Source organism: Podarcis muralis, chromosome 2 (genome assembly GCF_964188315.1).
Source record: "Podarcis muralis chromosome 2, rPodMur119.hap1.1, whole genome shotgun sequence".
Taxonomy (NCBI): Eukaryota; Metazoa; Chordata; class Lepidosauria; order Squamata; family Lacertidae; genus Podarcis; species Podarcis muralis.
The window spans coordinates 61,661,516-61,687,879 of record NC_135656.1 but is presented as its reverse complement, the minus strand read 5'-3'; the positions used below and the strand labels follow the sequence as shown (position 1 = coordinate 61,687,879).

General features: G+C 44.0%; 1 protein-coding gene across 3 annotated transcripts in view; it reads left to right on the top strand.

Moving 5' to 3' along the window:
• The window catches only part of FLT4 (fms related receptor tyrosine kinase 4), a 94,181-nt gene that overhangs the window by 64,117 nt on the left and 3,700 nt on the right, over positions 1-26,364 (top strand). For 2 of the 3 annotated variants that reach the window (XM_028718256.2, XM_028718255.2), the window contains exons 13-29: positions 1,534-1,893; positions 2,571-2,717; positions 4,617-4,748; positions 5,061-5,167; positions 6,102-6,237; positions 6,839-6,943; positions 8,801-8,914; positions 10,072-10,160; positions 11,194-11,350; positions 14,024-14,118; positions 15,430-15,552; positions 16,353-16,464; positions 17,221-17,320; positions 18,017-18,122; positions 18,865-19,004; positions 19,923-20,043; positions 20,943-21,028. In XM_028718256.2, coding sequence (XP_028574089.2) covers positions 1,534-1,893; positions 2,571-2,717; positions 4,617-4,748; positions 5,061-5,167; positions 6,102-6,237; positions 6,839-6,943; positions 8,801-8,914; positions 10,072-10,160; positions 11,194-11,350; positions 14,024-14,118; positions 15,430-15,552; positions 16,353-16,464; positions 17,221-17,320; positions 18,017-18,122; positions 18,865-19,004; positions 19,923-20,043; positions 20,943-21,028 — 2,230 coding nt within the window. The remainder of the gene's footprint in view (positions 1-1,533; positions 1,894-2,570; positions 2,718-4,616; positions 4,749-5,060; positions 5,168-6,101; positions 6,238-6,838; positions 6,944-8,800; positions 8,915-10,071; positions 10,161-11,193; positions 11,351-14,023; positions 14,119-15,429; positions 15,553-16,352; positions 16,465-17,220; positions 17,321-18,016; positions 18,123-18,864; positions 19,005-19,922; positions 20,044-20,942; positions 21,029-26,364) is intronic. The other variant, XM_077924608.1, reaches the window with a different exon arrangement.

Here is a 26,364-nt window from a genome sequence, read left to right as displayed (position 1 = left end):
TAGTCAGCAGAGCCACACATTTGCCACCTCAATTTGTCTTTCATTATCGTGATCAAAATTTGAGCTTTGTAGCTGAAAGATGAGTTTTCAAATTGGGATTTCACAGAATCATAGAATTGTAGAGTTGGAAGGGACTTCAGGGGTCATCTAGTCCAACCCCCTGCAGTGCAGGAATCTCAACTAAAGCATCCATCACAGCTAGCCATCCAACCTCTGCTTAAAAACCACCAAGGAAGGAGAATCCACCGTCTGTAGAAGGAGACTGTTCCACTGTCAAGCAGCTCTTACTGTCATAAAGTTCTTCCAGACGCTTAGTTGGAATCTCCTTTCTTGTAACGTGAAGCCATTGCTTTGGGTCCTAACCTGGAGCAGGGTAAAACAATCTTGCTCCATCTTCCAAGTGACAGCCCTTTAGATGTTTGAAGATGGCTATCATATCTCCTCTCACTGTCATCTTTTCAAAGCTAAGCATACCCAACTCCCTCAACTGTTCCTCATAAGGCTTGGTTTCCAGGCCCTTTTGAAAAATTCACTTTGCAGATGTTTATATTTGAGCATTCATCGTTTGATTTGCGATTTCATTTTTTCAAACTGGCTTCATCTTTAACAAAAACATGGGCCTCCACCTCCTTAGTAAAGTCTGCATCCAGAATAAAACATATCCACTATGAGATGTTAAAAAGCCAGGCTGGTTTCCACTGCAAATAAGAGTATGCAAGAGATGTCCTGGAGCTAGAAAAGAGAAAATACAAACTCAGTTCCTCTCTCATGCTTCCTGTGAGCAGATATTTGCTAGTGATGAGATCAAAGCTCTCTTCCACGAAAATGCTGCAGCATGCATTTCCCAAGTGTTCCTGGTGCAGTAGCACCCCCTAGTGCCCTGTCGCTGAATAGACTCTCTGTGGTGTCCCAATTTCATTACATATTTAGAAAGTTGGGTTTTTGTCTCTAACAGATTTCTTCAACCAAGTTTGGGACTACAGCTCCCAAGTTTGGGACTACAACTCCCAGAAGCACCCGGTGGACTGTGCTATGGAGTCAGCCTCCTGACACTGGTGTCACTTTCACTTACCAGAGTAGAGCAGCACAGTGGCAAGGTTGGGGCTGCATGATTGCACCGCTGGGAGCTCCAGAGTGGCTCTGCTGGTGTGCCAACACACAGCCCTGACCTTGCCACTCATAGTATAATAGTAAATCATAGTATAATAGTAAATTATAAATCATATTATACTAAGTCATAGTATAATAGTAGTGATTTCCTCTTATCAGTGTTTGGATTGTAGCTTTATTCATTGGTGGCTTTTTTTCATTCTTCTCTGTGTGTGGACAAAGCCAAACCTTTCATTCAGCATATTTGAAGCGACCATTGTGCATGCATTTAAATAAACACATCCAAGTAAGTGGTTTCTCCCATTCCTTAACCATACAGCCTTGAGCACATAGAATAGAATTCCATAAGCATAGCCTGAGACTGGTATTTCAGCTTTTGCAATTCCCTCACACATCTGTTTCCTTGTCTTGTTTTCCTGGCAGCCATCCCAAATGGGTTTGAAATTGAATCGCAGCCTTCAGAAGAGCCCATTGAGGGGCAAGACCTGAGGCTAAGCTGCAATGCTGACAATTACACCTATGAGAACCTGCAGTGGTACCGACTCAACCTTTCGACACTGCATGATGAAGAGGGCAACCCGCTGGTCCTGGACTGCAAGAATGTCCACCACTATGCGACAAAGATGCAAGGAGAGCTGCATTTCAAACCCAACTCCAATTATGCTGCTTTGACACTCACCATTCCAAGTATCTCACTAGAGGACGAAGGGGACTATGTGTGCGAAGTGCAAAACAGGGAGAACAGCGAAAAGCACTGCCACAAAAGATACATCTCTGTGCATGGTAAGGACCACTCGGAAAGTACTCATCAGGTTAGTTGGCAGGACTTCATGATGCTGAAAGATGTCTGGAAAAGAGAATGTTTGGCCATGACAAAGCAGTGGTAGCACTGGCTATAGGGAATTGCAGCCCCTAGGCTGCAGCCTAGATTGAGATATAATCTTTGGGCCACAGATTGATCCAGAAGGCACTTCTTTTTTGGATCATATATTCTTGTTAGAATCCTGAGACAACATAGTTTGCACCAAAAGAAATAACAAGGGTAGGTGCTAGCCCTAATAGCTGGAGAAACATCAAGAAAAGGAGAAACTTAGACTAGGCGAAAGTAATAATTCCAATGCCAAATAAAATTATGTCCATTCATATGTCTGGTTTATTATTTCTGTATTTTTATGAGGCTGACTCATGGTTTAAAATACCCAGTTTTACAATAATAAGGTTCATAGTGGTCCTGAACACGCCAGGAGTCTCATACTGGCAACAGCAGGAATCTTGTTAAACTTCTTACTAAAATTTCAAGTATTGTTTCATGATTAACAAAATGCCCCCTGTCACAGCTGTAGTCCAGCTATATCAGAAGGACCAAATGTTTCCCACTCCTGCTATAGAGTGTTTCTTCTTTACTGTTCTGCCAAATTGTTGGTTGATCACCTTCATTTACCATAACGTCCCTCTTTTAGCTCTAGAGGTCCCCAGGTTGAAGCAGAACCTGTCAAACATCTTGGTGAACGTGAGTGATTCCATAGAGATGCGCTGTAAAGTGGACGGCACACACATTCCAAACATCAGCTGGTATAAGGATGAGAAGCTTGTAGAAGAGGTCTCAGGTATGGCTGGTTGAAGATATTCATGGGGGAGGGAATGAGTGGCACATGAATTTTCCTGCTTCCTAGTGGAGCCTTGCAAGGCTCTGGGTTGGGATATTCAAATTCAAATTCAGGCTGGGTTGTATGCCCAGGCAACGGTGTGTTGGTGCATCCAGTTCAATAACATTCCAGGTGCCATACCAACACAAGTACATTGGCGTAGCCAATGTGATGTTGTGAACAGAGTGTTAGATTTGTACAAGGAAATCCCACCCAGCTATCAAGCTCTTAGGAAGATTTTGGATCAGTTGCTTTCTCTCATCTTACCCTTCCTCACAGGGTTGTTTTGATGATAAAATGAGAGTGGAGAACAACTCATGTGTGCCTGCACAAGCCTACTAGAGCAAGGGTGTAATTAATTAATAAAGACTTTCCATACTTCTTGCTTTGCTTCCTCTGTGTACATATATCTGCAAACCTATACCAAGAGGCATTATCAGTTAGCTGTAATTAATGCACAGGAGCAGAGCAATTATAAAAGTTTATGCTACTGTAAAGATTGTGAAGATGCTTCCGAAGAACAAGCAGGCAACACAGATGTTATTCCTGCAGTTTGATTTAAGCCTCCTCTTCCCCACAAAATAATTACTTGCATCTTCATTTTAAACTTAAATTGAATTACATTTATATGAATTACATTTATATCCTACCTTTCTTCTGTTGTGGAACCCCAGGCACCATACATGTGGAATCCTTGTGGTCACCCATCCAGGTACTGACCATACCCAGACCTGCTTAGCTTCAGCGTCATGTGGCCTCATGTACCTTCAGCCCATCCCTTGGGAAATATGGGCAGCAATCCCAAGGAACTACTTGCATGCATGTAAAGGAACCACAGGCAATGCTTGAGCAGTCACTTCTGTTTTTGCTACTGAAATTCTGATAACTATGGGGTAGGATAAGATTAAACAGCTTACCTCATCAGTTATAGAATCATAGAGTTGGAAGAGACCACAAGGGCCATCGAGTCCAACCCCCTGCCAAGCAGGAAACACCATCAGAGCACTCCTGACATATGGTTGTCAAGCCTCTGCTTAAAGACCTCCAAAGAAGGAGACTCCACCACATTCCTTGGCAGCAAATTCCACTGTCGAACAGCTCTTACTGTCAGGAAGTTCTTCCTAATGTTTAGGTGGAATCTTCTTTCTTGTAGTTGTGTGCTTAAAAGCTACAGGAAAATATTTGACTACATGGGCAGTTCCCATTCACCAAAGTAAATGGTGCATTTGGACCCCAGTTTCATTCTACTGACCTTCAGTGGCAAACCAATCAATTTTAAAATCTTTCTTAGAGAAGATTTATGCCATAAAGATCATGGAGAAAACAATTTGTTCTATGGTTTGTTACTTTACCATTGTGTGTCAGGTTATACTCTTTGACCACTGAAAACCTCCACAAGCTTTTTCTATCTGTATAGCCTTCAGGAGCTATCTAACTAGTTTCTGACTTTTATCCATAATGAGGTGGGCTAAAATAAATTCCAAAAGAAAATTGGGAATTATAAGAGCTGCAAAAATTAAAGAGTTGCAGAACTGTGAATTATGAAGCCACAACCTGTGATTTGTTTATATCTCCGTACTGGCACACTGCATTTTGTGAAAACTACGTACTGCATCTGGGGGCTACTCTTTCACAAATATTACTTCATTGCTGGGGGATGAGGCATATGAAAGTGACCAAGTGCTGATTACAACAGCATGTGGCGAGCAGTGGTGAAAAGGACTGGTCCCAGTTTTATTTCCATACACTAATTTTAGTCCAGGCTTCCGCTTTGAACTAGGCCAAAGGCCTGAGGATCCCAGCCCTCCCTAGACACCACTAGTTCACACCTGAAAGCCCTTCCCCTTCTGCCTGTTTCAGGAATTGACCTGGCAGATTCCAATCAGAGGCTGAGTATCCAGAGGGTGAGAGAAGAGGATGCTGGCCTTTACCTGTGCAGTGTCTGCAATGCCAAGGGTTGTGTGAATTCCTCCGCCAGTGTCTCTGTAGAAGGTACTATTACTAACTTCAACCCCCTAAGCCTGTAGAGGGAAATGTTATTTGAAAAGAAAGCAAAAGAAAGAAAGAGGGATCCCATCAGAATAAAGGCCATGCCGAGACAACAGTACAAGATTCATCTTCCTTAACCCAAACTATTAAAAAGAAATCATATTCTCCTATATTTATCCCAACTGGAAGGAAATCTAGAATATTCTCAACAATGTTTCCTTCTGCTGTCTCTTGAAAATGCCCTTGGTTTTGTCATGTGCCTGCTTTAAACTTTATTCTCTTGCTAATTCTTATGTGGTTCTTTCTGACCTGTAGGGTCGGATGACAGGACCAATGTGGAGATTGTGATCTTAATTGGGACAGGTGTCATTGCCATCTTCTTTTGGATTCTCTTAATCCTCATCTTCTGTAACATCAAGCGAGTAAGTATCCTGTGATCCTTCCAACAGAGCCTGATTTGGTGAACAGCAAACAGAATCGCGAGCAAGAGATGATCCCATAGAACCTCAGGCCTGGGGCCCAAATGTGGCCTTCAATGACTCTCTATCTTGCCCTCTCCGCAGGCTACACCTCCTCACTGGCCAGTCTTCATGCTTCAAGTGGTTTTGCTTGGCTGGAAAGTGTCATTGAACTCTAATAGTGCCTTTTGCTAGCCTTAACGGACAAGAGAGAGAGCTGTACAAGTTTATGTAGAAACTAGCCTATTACACAAAGGTCAAAATCCACCCACTACTAGCATGTGGCCCAGAAGGGAATGTGGCCCTTGGGATAAAAAAGGTTCCCCGTCCCTGCCATAGGATGGCTTTGTCTCCCTTCTCTACATTCCCACTGCCTTATGTTTGCAGTTTGCCCCATTCACCTAAGGTAGAGAAGTATCTGGTTTCCAGCAGAATGAGAAATCACCTTGGTAACCACCGCTGAATACAGATTGCATTGCCATGGGAGGGTAACCAAGGAAAGGTGGTATATAAATGTAAAAAATAAATTAGGGCTCTCCTTTTTAAAATAACTGCAGACCCATATAATCATAGAATTGTAGAGTTAGTTTCCTTTGTTTCAACAGTCTGGTTAGTTTAGCTGAAGGATGAACCCTTGTTGTGTACAATTTCTTGTGAAGGAAATGATTTAGAGGGAAATGGATAAAATTGCAATATATCCTGAGCTAATAGTAACAGTTTTCTTTCAACTGGGATGGGGGGACTGAGACATGGATGTTGAAATGTTAGACCATCTACTTCCCCCTTTTGCTTTGTCAAGCAAAGCCCAATGTATAGGTTCAAGACATGAGGAAAATTGCACAGTAATAGGGGCCCGTTGCAAAACAACAGATTTACCAGCATCTCTCCCTCCCCGCAGCCTGCTCATGCAGATATCAAGACGGGCTACCTTTCTATTATCATGGACCCAGGTGAAGTTCCCTTGGATGAGCAATGTGAATACCTGCCCTACGATTCCAGCAAATGGGAATTCCCTCGGGAGCGACTTCGACTCAGTAAGGTTCAGCATGTTGTTTGCTGCTAAGTGAAGAATATGTTTAGTTCTCTCCCCCCCCCCTCCTTTCCAGCTTGCCATTGCAAATCCAATTGCCATTTATGAAAGTTGGTTTGCACCACAAAATAACTAAAGAAGCCATTGTCTATTCAGTCTCAGAACGCAGCACATTCTAGAACAGCCCATGCACCCAGCCTCTGTAGGGCTGCCAGAAATGCAGGCATTGATGGAACGATTAGGAAGTTCTCATACCTATGCAGTATAGCCTCACCTTTCCCATGCGCTCTGGTCAACAGCAACAAAAACGACACCTCATTTTCAGCTATCTGTTTCCTTCCTCTGCTTTGTTGACTCTGCGTCTGTCTCACTTCCTCCCCTCTCTCTAAAAATACAGCCACCTGGAGATGGTGAAAATGCCATTCTTTCCTCTTCATTTTTTCACACCTTTTCTTCTTTTTTGTCCCAGTTTCCTGTTTTGTTTTGATCCCATTCAATGACTGTTACAGTCATTACATGAAATGAGTTCATCTAACTGCACCCTGGCCATTATTTTTTTTTAAAACGTTGTCTCTCTTCTCCCCCCAAAAACTTTCTTTTTTCAGGTAAAGTCCTGGGCCATGGAGCCTTTGGGAAAGTGATGGAAGCCTCTGCATTTGGAATTAATAAGAGTAACAGCTGTGAGACAGTGGCAGTAAAAATGCTCAAAGGTAGGCGTGATCAGTGACATCAAAGTATTACTTGTCTGTCTAGAAACATTCACTTAGTTAATATTTTCTTTCTGGAAGTCCATTTCCCCATGATTCCTCATCATCTCCCAACCCTAACCCCCAATATGTTCTTCTGCCAGCAGGATCCACTAAGCTGATCTTCCTCCGTAGAAGTAATTACCTATAGCCTTTTCTGAATCTTCAGTTTCTTAGCCTTTGACTGTTTGTCAGTCAGTAACTGCTAAACAGTGTCCCATTCCTCCCAATACAGCTGGGCAGGGAGTAAGGGGAAGGTGGCCTTCTTCAAACAGAGCTGACCTACAGAGACTCTAAAAGTCAGATCAACATCAGATCCAATAAAATGAGGGCAGAGAGGATTCTCCATAACCCGTTAATATAGATGACCCAAGTGATAACTTACTATAGCATGCATGGAACCAGTTGGTGAGCCAGCTGTTTATATTGGTAAAAACCATTTTGTTATTGGATTATCAGATGGGTACTCAATACTATGGTAAGTTACCACTAGGTAAATTGTCATCTCTGTTCTCCCAGTGGGCCAATGAGTCTCAGAACAAAATGTTACAGTGCCCAAAGATTAATTACAGGAGAGAAAAAGATCAGCTGAGATAATGTAGATGATAACAAGGAGGAAACAGATGTAAGTGACATACTCTAATGGAACAACAATAGAATAGTTATCTCAGTAGACAAGAATAGCATTGCTCAGATTCTCCAGGTAGGAACCTTCATATAGCAGCTGTTCAGGGAAACCTCTGGGTATACCTTGCGCTGTTTGTCAGAATTAACCACAGTGTTGCAGTCAGCCATTAAGCTGTGGTTCCATCTGTTACAATCAGAACCAAAAAGAATCCAAACCCCTTGAAATTGGAGCTTTCCATAAATGTTTGTAGTCATAATTTCAAATGGCCAAGAGCAATTCAGGTAGGGATTTCTGCAAAGGTCACCCAATGTTCCTGTTCCATCTCCAGGGCTTGTGGACATCCAAACTTGTCTTAGGGGACATGGGGGTGGGGGGTGGGAAGTCTGGCTGCATGAGTAGAACTTAGGACTACACTGAATTCCATCCCATATTTATAATTACTTTTCTCAAGCTTTCTTAAGTTTCACTTATATACTAGCAGAGCATGACACATTTTAATGTACTGTCACTGCCGTACAGGCCCAGTGAATGTATGATGGTGGCTGCATTCTTAAAGTTCAAGCCTATACATGTTTTCTTAGAAGCAAGTCCCATTGAGTTTAGTGTGAGTACATTTACTCCCAATGTACTGAGCTGAAAGAGGCAGATGTTTGAATAACAAAGCCTCTGCTGCACTGGTGTCAACAAACAAAAAAGAACTTACTGTCAAGAGAAGTTGTCCATGCAAAGACTACGCTTTCCTCTCCTCTCTCTTAGAAGATGGGATGCTGAATGAAGAAATTAATATTTTGTTTTGGATGAATCATATCAAGCTTTGCAAAGTAACATTTGCAAACAATTTCTTAAAGCAAGCTATATCTATCTATCATCTATCTATCATCTATCTATCTATCGATCTATCATCTAATCTATCATCTATCTATCATCTATCTATTTATCTATCTATCATCTATCTATCTATCATCTATCTATCTATCTATCATCTATCTATCTATCTATCATCTATCTATCTATCTATCTATCTATCATCTATCATCTATCATCTATCATCTATCTATCTATCTATCTATCTATCATCTATCTATCTATCTATCTATCATCTATCTATCTCAGGAATGGTTTTGGGTGACAGATATGTGCTATCTAGAATGCTAGAAGTGGCAATTAAGGGATAAATTTAACATTGTTTTCAGAGGGAGCTACTGCAAGTGAACACAAAGCGCTTATGTCAGAGCTGAAGATCCTCATCCATATTGGAAACCATTTGAATGTGGTTAACCTGCTGGGTGCCTGCACCAAACCTAACGGTAAATATTGCAGCCAAAGCCGGGGAGGAGGGGATTAACAGTGTGAATGTGGTTAGAAAGACATGGCACCAGCTTGGGATAGAAATAGCCACAACTCTATTGGCACAGGCATTGGGCATGGATCCTGAATCAGCTAACCCAACTGCCGACTGATATCGCCATCAGAGTCGTACAAGGTGAGAGGATAGCCTCCACTGATGCAAATCTAACAAGGAAATCCCACCAGGATGCAATTCAGGATGTTCTGTGGTCCAGGCTTTCGGACAGAACCCTACCCCCTTTACCAGGTTACCTTGAGTTTAGCCTGGTATTGGGGGGGGGGGTGGAACACCTACCCAGCCCAAGCTTTTGACTAAGGAGCCAACCCAATGCCTTTTTTCACAAAAGTGACAATTGCTATGAGGAAGGCAAAAAAACCCAAACTGGCCCGATACATCTGCAGGCAAATTCCTTCCTGCTCATGAATACGATGACTGAGAAATTCAACAGCAGGGTCCTGTACATGTGCTGCCCTTTTCCCATTGTGCAAAGACACAAAATACAGAGAGGGTGGGTGGGATATCCTTTCCAGACTGTGCTGCTGGATAGTAATGCAGTCGACTTTTATGCCTTGCTGACATCAGCTAGATGTGTGGGGTGATGACCTCCCACGCTTGGTCTCCCTAGTTCCGCACCAGGCCACAACTGCTGCCACTGTCTTGTTCACCTTGCATGTAAAAGAAAAATGGTACGAGAGCCATCCCACATTGTCCCTGTACAGCAGGATAGCGAACCTCAAGCACAGAGGTCAAATATGGGCCTCCAGGCCTCTCTGTCTGTCCCTTGAGACACTCCTGACGCCACACTGCCCCTGCTCTGCTTCCTCCTTGAATGCTTTTACCAGGCTATAATGTATATTTGAATTCTGATCATGCTTCTTGCTCACCCTGATGGGGCATGTGTCAATAAATTATCATTTGTTGCTCCACCCACTTTTGCTCCTGGCCCCACCCACCACTCCCTGTGGCCTTCATAAGCTTGTCTAGAGCGAAATGCAGCTAGAAGCACAGGGTATATACCATGTGGATAGTATGGTGTGAAAGACAAAGCAATCCAAATTTCTTATGCATAAGCCTGCCTGAAAGAAACACACTTTCTTCTTGACTTCTCTACTGCAGGTCCCCTCATGGTTATTGTTGAATTCTGTAAATATGGAAACCTCTCCAATTATCTGCGGACCAAACGGGAAGGATTCAGTCCTTATAGGGTATGTGACTGACATTATCTTGGCAATAATTCTAACTCTGTTTTCATAGGATAGGATGAACATCATCATCATCATATCATTGAAGAAAAATCACTTGCTTAAGCATGTTTCAGTCCCTCTGAACACTATGGCTTGGTGTGTAAATAAAAAGGCTGAGGTGCCAGCTAGATGTGATGTTTGGACATAGTTCTGATGTACAACTGTAAAGTGGCAGAAACAATCTAGAGTAGAGGAGGAGGAGCTGGAAACTGCTGCTGCTTCCCCTGCCCTTACCCACAGGTTTTGCCTCCTTTACTGTGTCTCCCAACCATGTTTTTCCTCGCTAGGCCCACATTCAGTCTAGGGGCCTGCGCTGGAGAAAGGAGATGAGGGGCTTGTGGTGTTAAGAGCGACTGGACAAACCAGGATCCAGCATCCTCCTTCACCTGCTCTGCTCTTTCTGCTTCACACTTTCCCCTGCCAGGAGGCCCATAGGCAGCATACCTCCAAATGTCAGTTGCAGGAGAACAGCAGTCGTAGAGGGATGCTGCTCACATGCCCTGTTTTTGCAGCCTTCCCAGGGGCATCTGGTAGGCTGCTGGAATAGATGGACATTTGTTCAGGGCTCTCCTGATGTTCACCATAATACTTTACAGCTCAGTAACAAATGAGCCTTCTGACACCTGGGTCTGCTTCTCCGCTTCTAGTCAGTCGCTCCTAAGTGGAGGATAGAGCTTCTGGGCTGCTTAACCTGAGTTGAGATTGAATCACTGCAGCATAAGCATGAAGACTTTTCCACACTTCCACTTGTGCCATGCCTAAAAAGTACAGATTCAAGCAGTTTTCCCCTGGTCCCGCTCCTTTCCAAAGGAAAACCCAGTGTTTAGCGATAGATCGGAACAAATGGCAATCTGAGGGAAACCCAAATCGCTGTTTGCTCAGATTGAGCACTAAAAAGCGGTTTTCCCTAGGGGAAAGCAGTGGGACAAGGGGAGGTGTGGATAAGCCCACAGTCTGCCTCATGGTAATCCTTGTGATGGGGTGTGCTTCCTAGGAAAAATCTCCCCGACTACGCGTCCAAGTTCGCTCTATCGTGGAAGCTGTCAGAGCAGACAGAAGGAGTCGGTCTGGTACCACTGACAGTGCAATTCTTAATAGACTTCTGATGAACAAGAGCCAGGCAGCACCGCCGCCACCACTCATACAAGAAGGTAAAGAACTCACTGAATCTTCATGGGCGGAGGGGAGCAAGGAATTTAGGGAACTTGAAAGAAACTGTGCAGGATTTCTTTAAGCACACGTGAGGGTTGGGCCAGTGGCAGAGTGGATAATGTTCCCTTTTAGAGACCTGGAAGCAGATGGAAAGGGAGGGAGCCAGACTTTATGGGTATTCATCACAGCTCACATGCAAGGTGGGAAGAACTTGAGGGACCAAAAAGAATGCACTGAAGAGGAAGCTGGGGGCATTGGTCCTTAGCGACCCTAGTCTGTGTAACAAGTGCAGAGGAGTACAGCCTGCACAGCAGCCTACACTGAGTTTATTGAGAGGTGCAAAGGGTAAGATTCCACTCTGTTCCTTGACCATAAAAATCTAGGTTAGAGAGTATGGAGCAAAGTCATGGAGGGCCCTGGACCTTCCCTTGGAGGCCTTATGCTCCCTTCACCAGGCAGTCAGATGACCATATATCATGTGCAACTTAAATGTGTGCCTTGTATAGAAATTTTGAAGGCATTAAAAACATTGAATACCAACAATATTTGTAAAAATTAAAGAGGTTTATACAGCTTTACAACTGCACAAACATAAATAGTAATTGTTCTAAGTACTGCATGAGGACAGCAACAAATTCAATCACAGTCATACAAAATGCATGTGCTTAATGTTGATTAGTAAATATAGATCCAATTCTCAGACCTTTCCTGTTTCTCTGTTAGTCTCCCAAAGATTTTGTAGGAGCAAAGGAATCCCTTCTAAAGAGAATGATTCCTAGGCTTTCCTAGTACAGTAAACCAGTGTTTCCCAACCGGTGTTCCGCGGCACAGTAGTGTGCCGCGAGATGTTGCCTGGTGTGCCGCGAGATGTTGCCTGGAGGGAGGCGGGCGAGGGCGTTTGCTTCCCGGAGGACGGAGCGAGGGCGCCCCCTGCTGGGCCGGGGCTCGCTCTCCCCAGAGGGTAAATCTGGATCAAATGGGGCGAGGGGCGGGCAGAATTCTGGGGGCCACTGATGCCCTACAGACCCCCCCCAAGTCCTCCTGGGCGCGCGCTCTGCTGGGCTCTTTTCGGTCGTCGTGCTTGTGGGAAGCCGCCCCTTCCCTGGGCGACGCGCCGCCTCGCGACTCTGGAGTCAGTCCTGCGGGCTCTCGGAGGGACTCGCGAGCGACGGCGCGGCGGCTCCGGGGCGCGCTCAGCCGGGCTGCCGCGCGCCCCCGCGCAGCCCCTGCTGCAGCTGCCCGGCGTGGAGCGTGACGCGGAGCCGGCCGGGCTTGGAGGCGCCCAGGTAGGGCCGAGCCGGGCGGGGGCGGGGAGGTCTCGGTCTGCTGCGGGCGCAGGAGGGCGAGCGGGAGAGGGGGAGCCGTCGGGTCTCCTGGAAGGAAGCGAGGCGGCGGCTGAGGGGGATGCAGCCCCGTCCCCAGCAACAGGCGCTCCTCGAAGTGAGGCCACAAGTCGGGGCTCGGACAGGGCCTGGAAGCAGCGGCTCCGGCTCTTGGGAGCGGAGAAGGGGACTTCGAAAGCGGCCTGGAGGAGAAAAGCCCCGATGCAGCGAGAGCGGGGAGCGTGCTGCCTTGTCCAGGCCTCCTCGCTTTGTGCCGTCCGCTGCCGGGAGCAGGACACGGGGGCTCCTCGTTCGCATGCTTTCCTGGGTGATCGGTGAGGGTTAGGGTTAGGGTTAGGGTCCCTCAGTCCCTCGCTTTGCTGCCTCCTCCCCCCCCCACCCCCAAAGCTTGGAGGTTCCCCGGCAAGGGGGAGGGAAAAAAATTGAAAGTTACACTTTCGTGCGTCCCTCCCGGCGTGACGCTGCGCGCTGACATCACGGGGCTGTAATGGTGGTGTGCCTCGATATTTTTTTCATCAAACAAGTGTGCCTTTGCCCAAAAAAGGTTGGGAAACACTGCAGTAAACCACTGTTCTTACCCCATGAATATATATAACTTTCCACAATAATCTACAGAACTACCTAAAGATGATTAGCCCCTAGTCAAATGGCAAGTTTATAAATCTACAAAGGTCAGCAATCTGCAATGTCTTAATCAGGCAGTACCTCAGCCAAGTAAAATGATTTTCCTGGAGGCAGGCAGTTTTCCTATCTGTCTGGCACTGAAATACAGTTTTCTTCATCAGGAAGATGTTTTTGTTGTTGTTTAGTCGTTTAGTCGTGTCCGACTCTTCGTGACCCCATGGACCAGAGCACGCCAGGCACTCCTGTCTTCCACTGCCTCCCGCAGTTTGGTCAGGAAGATACTAAGCCCTGTCTTTATTCTCAGCTATAGGCCTCACATCTGCTTGAAGTGTCTCTCATAATGAATATCTCTGTAGGTTTCAGTACCACCTTTCCATTTATGCGGAGACAATGTCCCTAGTGCAGAGTCCTCATCAATTGTATAAAGTCAGGCTGTGCTTTCAGCAACACAAATGGTTAATGATAATCATTTTTAATATTAGGCTTAAGTTCTGTTAAGCTTGAACTTAACCATGCATAGCTTTGTCTTTGATTGTCATCACTGTTCCCAGTTATCTGTCCCTACTTAGCCAGCAAGTCTAAGATTTCTCTAGGACACTCTGAAGAAAATCACTTTAGGCAAAAGCTGGCTGACCTGGAGATAGTTGTCTTTTTGACTGCCACAAACCTTGAGAATGTAACTTCCTTTCTTGCACATTTGTACAGTGGATGATTTGTGGCAGAGCCCTCTGACAATGGAAGATCTGATCTGCTACAGTTTCCAGGTGGCACGTGGTATGGAGTTTTTAGCTTCCAGAAAGGTAAGCACTCCACATACCTATCCTGACTCCCCCCCCCCCCCCCGCCCCGCATTATTATTTTTTTGTCTACTATCTTAACAGAGGGGATATAATAAGAGATTTATAAAACAATGTGTGGTGTGAAGAAAATGGGCAGAGAGAAGCATTTCTCTTTCTCTTGTACTAGAACTTTGAGTCATCCAGTGAAGTGGACTGACAGTAGATTCAGGACAAGTAAAAGACGGTACCACTTCACAAACTGCATAATTTGTGCTGCCACAAGGTGTGCTGATGGCCATGTACACACTTTATACACATTCAAGAAGGAGCAATCTAACCATGTTTTTAAAGCCATGGTGGATGATATTTAGTACATCCAATTTGAGAGACAGTACCCCGTATGCTAAGAGACGCGGGTGGCGCTGTGGGTTAAACCACAGAGCCTAGGACTTGCCAATCAGAAGGTCAGCGGTTTGAATCCCCATGATGGGGTGAGCTCCCATTGTTTGGTCCCAGCTCCTGCCCACCTAGCAATTCAAAAGCACATCAAAGTGCAAGTAGATAAATAGGTACCACTCCGGCGGGAAGGTAAACGGCATTTCCGTGCGCTGTTCTGGTTCGCCAGAAGCTGCTTAGTTATGATGGCCACATGACCCGGAAGCTGTACGCCGGTTCCCTCGGCCAATAAAGCGAGATGAGCGCCGCAACCCCAGAGTCAGTGACGACTGGACCTAATGGTCAGTGGCCCTTTACCTTTACCCTGTATGCTAATTGTGATCTTGCTCTCTGAGTGTGCAGTAAAAACTGCACCATCCACAAACAAGGGGGAGGTAGTGGCATGCTTGGACAGTCACAAGGTTTGCAGAAGTACAAAAAAATCGTTTGAAAAAATCCATAAAGGGAGGGGTGGATCCCAAAACAGTCCAATGAAGACTGAGCATGGTCAGTGGAGACAACAGGATGCAGACAGATTGTTGGGGTAGAGGAACAGAAAATGAAGGGGGTGGAATGGAGTATCCTGGATAAGGGCATGGCTGACTGGAAAATTGATCCACGCTGCCATTGTATTCCAGAGGGCTGTTGCTTTCAAGCCCTGCCTGCTCACATTGGGTGGCTTGTAAGCACTCCCCAAAGGAGCTATTACTTGTCCTGAACACAGGGATTACTAGAATATCTTCATAGGATCAATGATCTGCTTTTGACTTACTTTGAGAGAAAAGGCCTGAATGAAACTTCTATACTTGTTCATAGTTTCTGATACCCCATCATTTCCACACTGGAATCTATATTTCTGATGATGTCTCCCCTTTTTTCCTTTTCCTTTTCCTTTAGTGCATCCATAGAGACTTGGCAGCGCGCAACATCTTGCTATCAGAAAACAATGTGGTGAAGATCTGTGACTTTGGTCTGGCTCGGGACATCTATAAGGATCCTGACTATGTCAGGAAGGGCAGCGTGAGTTGTGGGTCATGGATATGGGGAACTGGAATCGGCTTTAAAAGTTTATAGTCAGTCAGTGCCTTCAGTATATGTTTGCTTATGACCAGTTCTCACTGAAATACAGAGAGGATGTTTATCGTCTGTTCTTATAGTTGATACGAAGAGGAATGGAGTAGAGAAATAAAATGGTTAAGAGGCTTTGTCTAATGCACTTCCTTGGCACAAAATATGCATTTTGTTCCGTGTAAGAGACAGACAGTATAAAGGGTAGCACTTAGCCTTGCCATCTGTAGTGTAGGGCTACTTGATTTCACCTGTCATCTGCAATAAACGTCATGCTTCCCTCACCTGAAAGATGTTCATATGTTTTCTGCTTAGCTGTGCATCCCCAACTGAATTAAAGCCTAGGTCCCTATAACTGCTTTTGCTCACAATTATTTATTGCTACACTTTGTATACAGTATTTTGAAATGTGTGTGTTTCTATCTGTTGTGGAAGTATTCATAACCTCATTGAGTTAGTGAGTGAATGAAGCCCAAGCATCTAAGGATTGCAACTCCCATGATTCCTGACTATTGGCCTGGGGCTGATGGCCAGCAACATCTGGATGGCCACAGATTAACCACCTCTGATCTAGGACAATATCAGACTACATCTTCCTAATCTGCACCTAAATAGATATTCACTTAATTTGGTGCCTGTCTGCATGAGCCACTATAGGATGTTCAGAGATTTTTCTGTGGGTTTTCTTATTTAGTTGCTATTAACCTTTTTCTGAGCTGTAATAGCCATTCACATTTAATTCTCTTCCATAGGCTCGTCTCCCACTAAAGTGGATGGCTCCAGAAAGCATCTTTGACAAAGTCTACACCACCCAGAGTGATGTCTGGTCATTTGGAGTCCTCCTATGGGAGATCTTCTCATTAGGTGAGCACTGATGAATAGTTGAACTCTCCCCTGGGCCACCCATACTTTTACAAGCATGTGACTTTGAAGGTAGGTTGCTGGAAGGGCCCCCTAAGTCTCCTTATTTTACCTACCTTACCACTCCAGTTGCATCTATTCTGCTAATTTTTTTGGGTTGTCATGCTTGTGCAAGGATTTCCACCTAAGCAATAGGACTCTTTCTCTCCGCATGAACCTCTAACCATCCAGAGGAAATTGGGAGGGAGCTTGGGGGGAGGTGGAGAGAGGGAAAAGAGAGGAAGTCCCGTTGAGCAGGTAGATGCAACACTTTGCTACATGTAACCTGTAGCACACCTGCTTCATGCATTACAAAGCCTACTTTTGGATCTTAGCACCCCGAATGCATATCCCAGAAACCTCCTGTCTCAAATTTATCAACTAGGTTTCAATTCTATAGAATTTCTTTACAGAAAGTTAGCCTTTCCTTTTTGTGCATAGATAAAGGCCTAAACCAATATTGACTAGTTCTTGAGCAACATTTTGATTCCAGTACTTGTAGCTTTGGCCCTGTCTAAGTAGGCTACTTCAGATTCCTTAAAGTGAGTGTAAAATAACAGGTGAGACAGAGGAGCACTCACACAATATAAGAAAAATAGGGATATCTCTGTGAGTTCTCTCACAGTGTAAAAGTACAGATGGGGCATTTTTGCAGATGCAAGTTCTCTTTCGTCTTTCCTTCATGCCCCTGCCTGACAAACTGTGGATTATCTTCTTCAGGTGCCTCCCCATACCCTGGAGTCCAGATCAATGAAGAATTTTGCCAGAGACTGAAAGATGGCACCAGGATGAGAGCTCCAGAATATGCCACCGCAGAAATGTGAGTCAGAGCACTTGAAAACATGGCCAGCAGCAAAAAATAATAATACTGTAGTCAACAAAATATAGATCCATAGAGGTTCCCAAGATCTGAAGCCTATTTTCTTCCTCTGCTTTGGCTAGTGTGCTGAAGGCTCAACATGATATAACCATTTAAACTGTTTCATTTGCTTCTGTAGTAACACTGCTGGTGCTCAAGTCCAGCATTTACAACTACAACAACAACAACAACAACAACAATAATAATAATAATAATAATTTATTATTTGTACCCCGCCCATCTGGCTGGGTTTCCCCAGCCACTCTGGGCGGCTTCCATAGAAACCAAAAAACACTAAAATATCATACATTAAAAAAGTCCCTAAACAGGGCTGCCTTAAGATGTCTTCTGAACGTCAGATAGTTGTTTATCGTTTTGACATCTGATGGGAGGGTGCTCCACAGGGCGGGCGCCACTACCGAGAAGGCCCTCTGCCTGGTTCCCTGTAGCTTTGCTTCTCGCAATGAGGGAACCGCCAGAAGGCCCTCGGCAGTGGACCTCAGCATCCTGGCAGAACGATGGGGGTGGAGACGCTCCTTAAGGAGAGGCTTTCCCTTTGCAGCAGTTTCCAAATTCTAGCTTTGTATTTGATTGACAGTTATAGGATGAAGAGATTGATCAGCTTTATGCAAAGGCTTGTTCTGTTTTTCTCTGCAGTTACCGTATAATGCTAAGCTGTTGGTATGGTGATCCCAAGGAAAGACCAACATTCTCGGACTTGGTGGAGATCCTGGGGAACCTTCTTCAGGAGAATGTCCAGCATGTAAGTTCTCATTTGTAATCATAGCTCAGAATCCAGCTGCAAAAGCCAGCTATGTGAAAGGAGTTATTTCTTTGGTGAGCTGCTGAGTAAACATTTAGATACAGTGGAGATGGGGAGCCTTTTTGTCTAGCAGCCCAACTTTGACAGTTGAATGTGATTAAGTTTAGAAGACTAGCATCAAATCTCTTTCCTTCTCTCTCTCTCTCTCTCTCTCTCTCTCTCTCTCTCTCTCTCTCTCTCTCTTCAGAGAGGTTTTCCAACACACATGCTGCCCTCTTTTACCTTAGTGCCTTTCTAATAGTGCTTGGAGGAAAGCTTAAAACCAGATATTGTTTCAGAAATATACATCCTTACTTATCTTGTACCCCTTGCCTGTCTTGTATGCAAGGACATTTGGTACAATTGGACTGTGGAGTTGATGCCACCAGCAAATAGTTAAATGGGTTGGATGACAGAAGTGGGTGTCCTTACCTTTTATTTGCAAGTCAGGAGATGGGGAGATGAAAGCATTGTTTCACTTTCCGATATAAAACAGTTTGATCTATTTGCTTTCCTTATGAAACTCATCTGCCCATTATTCCTCAGAAGTATGTGTCTGCACAGCCATTAACAGCTATCCTCTTTTTTCCTGGAGAAAATGGGAGCAGGGGGAGAACTACCGTTTATTCACTCTCATTGTTGCTGCTTCTGGCAAATTCTTCAATTTTCCTGGCACATAACTACTTATTTAAATTCCCATTAGGAAGGGAAGGATTATATCCCACTTAATGACTCTCAGAGTTCTGAAGATGATGGCTTCTCCCAGGTAGCTTCCTCCATCCAGCAGAATTCTGATGAAGAGGAATTTGACTTGAGGATGCACTGTCACAATATAGCAGCAAGGTAAGTCCCTGCTGAATCCTGAGTCAAGCTGAGAGATGGCCAAACTTAGAACAAAGGCTTTTAGAAAGGCAGTATTATCTCACATCAAACATTTTTATATAATTAGGCTACGAACAATATTTTCAGCCATAACTACTTCTCATGGATGTTACGCATTTGACTTGGACCCCTGCCCTCCCCAAAATACAGTTTATCTGTTGTTTGATAATAAAACAGCAAGATTTGCTCTATACATGTCCAGATAATATACATGTGGGACAATAAATATTTTTTGCTAGACTGGAAAAGGTGGGTACCCCAAGCACTAAAAAATGGAAGGCCATTGATGCACAATATTTGTCTTCATCTTGGAGATGCAAAGTGACAGTAGCTATGGGGGTGGCATAGGAAGAGAGACATGTCATTTCTACCCAAAGCATCAACATCCCCAGTGACAGCTGGTGAATCCTGCTTCATGTTGCTACATTTAAATCACTGCTGTACTTACCAAGGTTATTCTAATCTAAGGGATAAACCAGGCACTCTATGCAATATATGTGTAGCAGTGGAAGAATGGCAGGGGGAGGGGGATTCTTAAAATTTCCCTGCCATCCATATTCCTGTTCAAAACCAGCCCTCAACCAGCTTTTCATCCTTGAGGACTGGGAAAAGTGGCTTCTCCCAGGCTACTTTTCCTTACCTGAAGCTACATAAATCTGTGTGCAATGTCTACTTAGGCCTTAAACATACTTCCTGAGGAGCAAGGGGAAAGGGTACTAACACATTCAGACTATGCTAGTTTTTTTCTGCAGAATTTTATGTTTTAACTGACCCAGTATTGCTGACCAGAAGAGCACAAAGTGAAGATTTCCTTATTTAATGTGTATTAAATAACCAGTATCTTTTCTGATTCACCCTTTGCTTTATGTCCTTTCCCAGATATTATAACTGTGTGTCTTTCCCTGGCTGTTTAACTGGTGGGAATCAGATAAGGTGTCCATCCAGAATAAAGACTTTTGAAGAATTTCCTATGACACAAACCATGTATAAAGCACATCCGGTGAGTGGAGCAAAGTGGTAGTGAGACAGAAGGGAAAATTGAAAAATAAACAGTTCAATGTATATTTGTCCATTACTGCAATCTAAAGACAAGTTAAACTGTGTTTTCTGCCACACTTCAAGATTCACACAAATTGCTAACACCATGATTTACAGTTGGCATGAAAGCTAGATGTGTATTGAGGAAACTCTTCTAAAAATAGAATATAGGGACTACCCATCCTCATTATATTTAGGCAACTACATCCCAGATAAAGGTATTTGCTGTATTAATGGTGGTGGTGGGGTGTGTTAATTCAAATCTGCTATTATTTTTGTGATTGGACAACATTTGGTTTGGTAAGTCTATTTCTGATGAAGAAGCACACACACTGCTTTCAGAAAACTAAAGAATTTAAATTTTACCTTCTGAAAATGTCAGGTAATGCAACATAACAAGAACAAAACAACAACAACTAATAATAACTAATAATAATAAATACTAATATATAATATAAGTACAAGTACTTGGCAATCATTTTTAATGATTTCTATGCAATTTTACACACATTTTACTTACCAAGCAAAACTTAATTATATTAATTTAACCAAAAGATCTTTTGAATTCCGAAGTTGTGTTACAATTTTTTAGCACCCCTCATTTTTTAAAGTTGAAAAATTCAACATGCTCTATAACATGCTTATAAAAATTTGTACAGGCTTCTAAGTTTTACAGGCATATTTACAAGGCTGAGTTAAGCTCCACTCTTCTTGCTCATCATCTGCAGCTGTTCCCTGCCCTACATTTGCTTTTCAGTCTCCATCCATCAGAGGAAAGGTTCCTGGTGAAAAAAATTCAGAATGCTTGCTCAACAAGGCTGGCACTTCTAACACTTTTTTTTTTCTTCTGCTCCCTTGCAGGACAATCAGACAGACAGTGGGATGGTTTTGGCATCTGAGGAGTTTGAGAGGATAGAAAATAGACACAGAAAAGAAAGTGCATTCAGGTACTTGGTTATTTAGTTCTCCTCGCTATATCTCACAGCCCTCAGTAACATACAATACCCAGCAGTGTCCTGTGCAGCAAACCACACTGCAGCCTCCTGTAAATGTGCTGGGAGCACAGAAATGCAAGCACATCCATTCTCCTATAACCTGCTGCTGGCGGCAGCATTCCTGATGGCATTTGTAACAAAAAGGGTTGATTGAGCTTAATGGCTTTTGAGTGGAGTCAGTTGACTCTGCGCAAGGAAATAAAGAGAGGAAGCATATTACACGGGCATGAAATACAGCAAGAAATCAAGGAGCTTTCCAGACAATCAAGCAGCAAAGGTACAGTTCTTTCAAGGAAACACTTTTCTTGTGGAAATGTCACATATTCCCAATGCTCAAACTGCAATATAATGCCATTGGGAAAATGTGATTCTTTCCCCAGCTAGTGTAAAATGTTTCTGTAGTTGTTATGCATTCGACAGTAGATATGACATCAAATGACAACTCTCATGGAACTTTGGAGTGTCAGGCATAGCCCTATTGGCTTTAGCCCAAACGTAGCAGAGTTTTCCTGCACAGCGAAGAAGCTAGTTGCGGCGGTAATGACTAGTCAGCTAGACTCAGAATAACTATTCACAGGATTTATTAAAAAGGAGAAAATAAAACCAGCAGAGTTTCTGCATACAAAAACAAAGCAAAATAAATCCTCTCTTTCTCTCTCTCTCTCTCATAACCATACACAGCACTTCTACTCCCAACAACACCCCACATCAAACTGAGCTAGCAATCCCTTGATAACAGAGTTGAGTGCTGGTCGTTAACCAATCAGAGTGAGTAGTTTCTAGGTCAAGCAGACCTGGGCTTTCTGCCAAGAGTAAATTGACACCAGCTTGAGTTAATTGTGCGAAGCTAGAATCTGCAAGTTTCCCACGAGAACCAATTAACAGAAACTGAACACCCCCTCACAGATTCTGCTGAACAATTAACACCAAATACACCTATGTAGGAGATCATTTTTCCAGCAAACCTAAACCCTTGCACATTCGCTTGTTCTTTATCTTTGCCAATGGTTTAGTTAACACATCTGCTACATTTTCTTCACTTGATACATAAGTACATGTGATTACATTGTCTTGTACACAGCAACGTACATTTTGGTATTTTACAGAGATATGTTTGGAACGCGATTTGAAACCCTCTGTTTTACTTAAGGTTATACAAGCTTGATTATCAATGTAAACTTGTACTGGTTCTCCACAATTTACATTTAAATCTGCTAACAAATGCTTGAAATAAATCACCTCGTTGCACAATTCACTCAATGCGGCGTACTCTGATTCCGTTGATGACACACTTACAACGTCTTGCTTGCGTGACCGCCAGCTGATTAAAGCTCCACCAACCATTATGACTAGTCCTGTGACAGATTTTCTATCCGGCAAATTTCCCCAGTCACTATCACAGTAGCAACTCAACATTTCATCCTCTGAAGAATTTAATTGTAACATATAGCCAATTGTCTGTTTGAGATATCTCAGAACTTGTTTTACCCCTTTCCAGGCATTTAGTGTGGGTTTTGAGACCAATCTACTTAATATGCCTACTGCATAGCTAATATCAGGTCTGGACCACTGTGCTAGATACAATAAACTTCCAATTACAGAGTGATATACATCAGGATGTTCAAATTCAGGACCCTCATCTATATGAAGTGTTTTTATGAAACCTGGATCCATAGGCACCACTGCCCCTTTGCAATCCTGCATCCTGTATGTAGTCAGTAGTTGTTTAACTTTGTTCTGCTGACTAATTAGACAGCTGCCATCTTGGGCCCAGCACACTTCCAACCCTAGATATGTCCTAACCGGGCCTAAGTCTTTCACTTTGAACTTACTGGACAATTGCTTGGCAAATCTTTTAGTTTGTTTATCTGTTTTGCAGGCATACAAAACATCATCTACATAAATCAGACAAAACTCTTGATCACTGCCTGTACCACGTACATAAACACAATTGTCAGCTGTACTCTGCTTGAAACCAAATGACACTAAGGCCTCATGGAAACATTTGTTCCAAGATCTTGCAGCCTGTTTGAGACCATATAGAGCTTTGTTTAATTTCAACACTCTATTGGAACCTGTCTCATAACCAGGCGGTTCGGCTAGATACAGGTCTTCTGATATTGACGCATGTAAATATGCAGTCTGAATGTCAAAATGGTTTAACAGGAGTTTTCTCTTTGCTCCAAGCGTTAAAATCAGCCTTACACTGTCTCCCTTAGCAGTAGGGGAAAAAGTCTCGTCATAATCTTTTCCAGGCCTTTGAGAGTATCCTTGAGCCACTAAACGAGCTTTGTATTTGTACTCTCCTGTCACCAGAGGTTTAAGTTTGTACACCCACCTGCAGCCTACAATCTTTGCCCCCTCAGGCGCTGCTACTGGTGTAAAAACCTTGTGCTCATTCAGAGAGGACATCTCTTCCTCCATTGCCTGTTTCCAGAGCTCTGCCTCCTCTTTTGGTAACTTTAACACCTCCTGAAAACTCTTGGGTTCTGCAATCACACTAAACACATTTGCAGTATCTGGAGAAAAACGCACCGGAGGCACTCCTTTGTTTTGTCTTTTAGATCTTCTGGGAGAAAATTTTTCTTCTGACCCACTTTCCTCCTCAGAACTACGACCTCTCTTTTGTTGCTTAGCAACTGGTCTTTGGCTAACTCCACTTTCTTGAGAGCTCTTATCTGAACTTTCCTCCCCCTCAGACTCTGACTCCCTGTGTCTACCTTCAGAGTCATGAAGCTCCTGGGAAGGTTCAAACCAAACCTCAGTATTGGCATGTAGTCTCTCCCAGCCACTATGTTCACAAAAACTGGCATTCCTGGAGATTACAATGCCATTTGTCCCTTCAGCAAAGCGGAAACCTTTTCCCAGCTCCTGGTAACCCACAAACACTAACTGTTTGGTCTTAGGATCTCCCTTCTTCCTCATTTGTTTCGGAATTAATACCCAGGCTTTCGATCCAAACACATGCAAATGGTCAATTTTGGGTTTTTTCTGAAACAATTTAAAGTACGGAGTTGTACCTATTGTTTGATGAAAGAGCCTGTTTTGGAGATAACACGCGGTGAGCATGCTCTCCCCCCAATAAGACATGGGCAAATCAGCATCATCAAGCATGGCAAACATCATATCTTGTAAAGATCTGTTTTTTCGCTCTGCAACGCCATTCTCCTCTGGGGAAAAAGCATTCGTTTTTCTATGCCCAATGCCATGCTTTTGTAACCAATCTTTAAAGGCATTTGACATAAATTCGCCACCTCTGTCCGTCTGAATCCTTTTGAGTTTAATGGACAGAAATCTTTCCACAGATGCCACCCAGCCTTTAAACTTAGTGAACACATCACCCTTATTCTTCATGGGAAAAACCCAAGAATAACGTGTGGCGTCATCCACAATTGTTAATGAAAAGCGCGATCCACCCCTGCTTACAGCAAATGGACCAATTACGTCCATGTGAACCAGCTGTAGCGGTGCCTCACTAACTCTGTCACTTCTGGGGTAAGAGACTCTGTGGGTTTTAACCTTTTTACAAACATTACAATCAAGGTACTTGTTACAACTCTTTAAATTACCCCCATCAGCCAATTCAGACATTTTTAGTACACTTTTCCAGCAAGCATGCCCCATTTTCCTATGCAATAAGTGCACACAGTTGTCATGTATAGCTTTGTTATTCACTGCAGGCTGAGATTTACTGACTACTGCTGCAACTTGAGATCCTGCTTTAAGCCAAAACAAGCCTCCCTCTGACTTAGCAGTGCCTAAAATCTCACCAGCCTTCTTAATAATGCAACTGTCTCCTTCAAAATGCACTTTAAACCCAGCTTTTAGCAAACAATCTACAGACATCAGATTGCTCCTTAATGAAGGCACACAAAGTACATTTTGCAGGCATTCACGAAGACAAGGAACAAAAACTGCACCCCCCGAAATCACTTCGGAAGTACTTCCATCTGCTAGAGCCACCTGGCTGCACTGTGCTGAGTTCTTGGAAACAAACAATTCATCTGAATTTACGATGTGGCGAGATGCTCCTGAATCGACCACCCAGACCGCTTGTTTCTCATCAGCAATCTTGACCTCGCCGGTCACCAGCTGAGCCGACTGTTTTCGTTTGAAGAACTTCTTTTCACGCTGCTGCTGCTGCTGATCTCGTCTCTGCTCCTGCACCGGCAACTGAGACTTGACCAACTCCGGACACTGTCGTTTTAGATGCGCTGAGGACCCACATCGGAAACAACGCCTAACAGCAAACGCTGACTCCTCACCGGTACGCTGCTTTTGCTTCACCTCTGGCACGGCATGAGAACTCCTTCCAAACCGCCCGCCTGTAGAAGCCTCTGCAGCCAACGACCTTTCTTGCCGCTTCTGCCATTCTTCAATCAAACGCCCAGTAACGTAACTGACTGATAAATCATGCTCCTGCATGCCTTCTAGAGACAAAACTAAATTATCCCAGCATTCCGGGAGAGAACTCAAAATAATAGCTACCTTCTCCTGCTGGTCTAATGCACAGTCTCTTTCCTGTAGCGCAGTAAACTTTAACTGTAAACTGTGTAGGTGTTCCTGCATTGTAACCCCAGGCTGTAACATTGCCTTGTACAATGCCTTGCGAATGAACAGCTTGGAAACCGCTGTCTCACGCACATGGAGTTCTTTAAGTGCTTGCCACACACCTCTAGCTGTCTTGATTCCCCTCACATACGGCAACTGGGAATCTTCCAGCCCCAAGACAATTGTGGCCCTTGCTCTTTGGTCTTTATCGAGGTCTTCATCATCAGGCTTCGCAGGAAACTTACTCACCACTTGCCAGAGACGATCCCTCTGCAGCACTGCCTGCATGCGTTCCGACCACAGCAAGTAATTGGAGTCATTCAGACGCTCAAAAGCCATCTGAACTGGTTGTGAGGCCATCTTGAGAGCGATGTCCCTGGAACCTGGAACCAGCTACTCACGACCACCGAGAGAGAAAACAGGAACCACAGCACCCAGCACTCACACACTGCAGCTGTTGTCCTTGTGTCCGCTGCGTCACCAGCTCACCACGGTCAGGAACCAGCCAGAGAACAACAACTTCTGGAACTACTGGAACCAACGCCGTTGATGCTGACACCACCGCAACTCAGGCTGGCAGCACAATACCCATAACCTCATGGAACTTTGGAGTGTCAGGCATAGCCCTATTGGCTTTAGCCCAAACGTAGCAGAGTTTTCCTGCACAGCAAAGAAGCTAGTTGCGGCGGTAATGACTAGTCAGCTAGACTCAGAATAACTATTCACAGGATTTATTA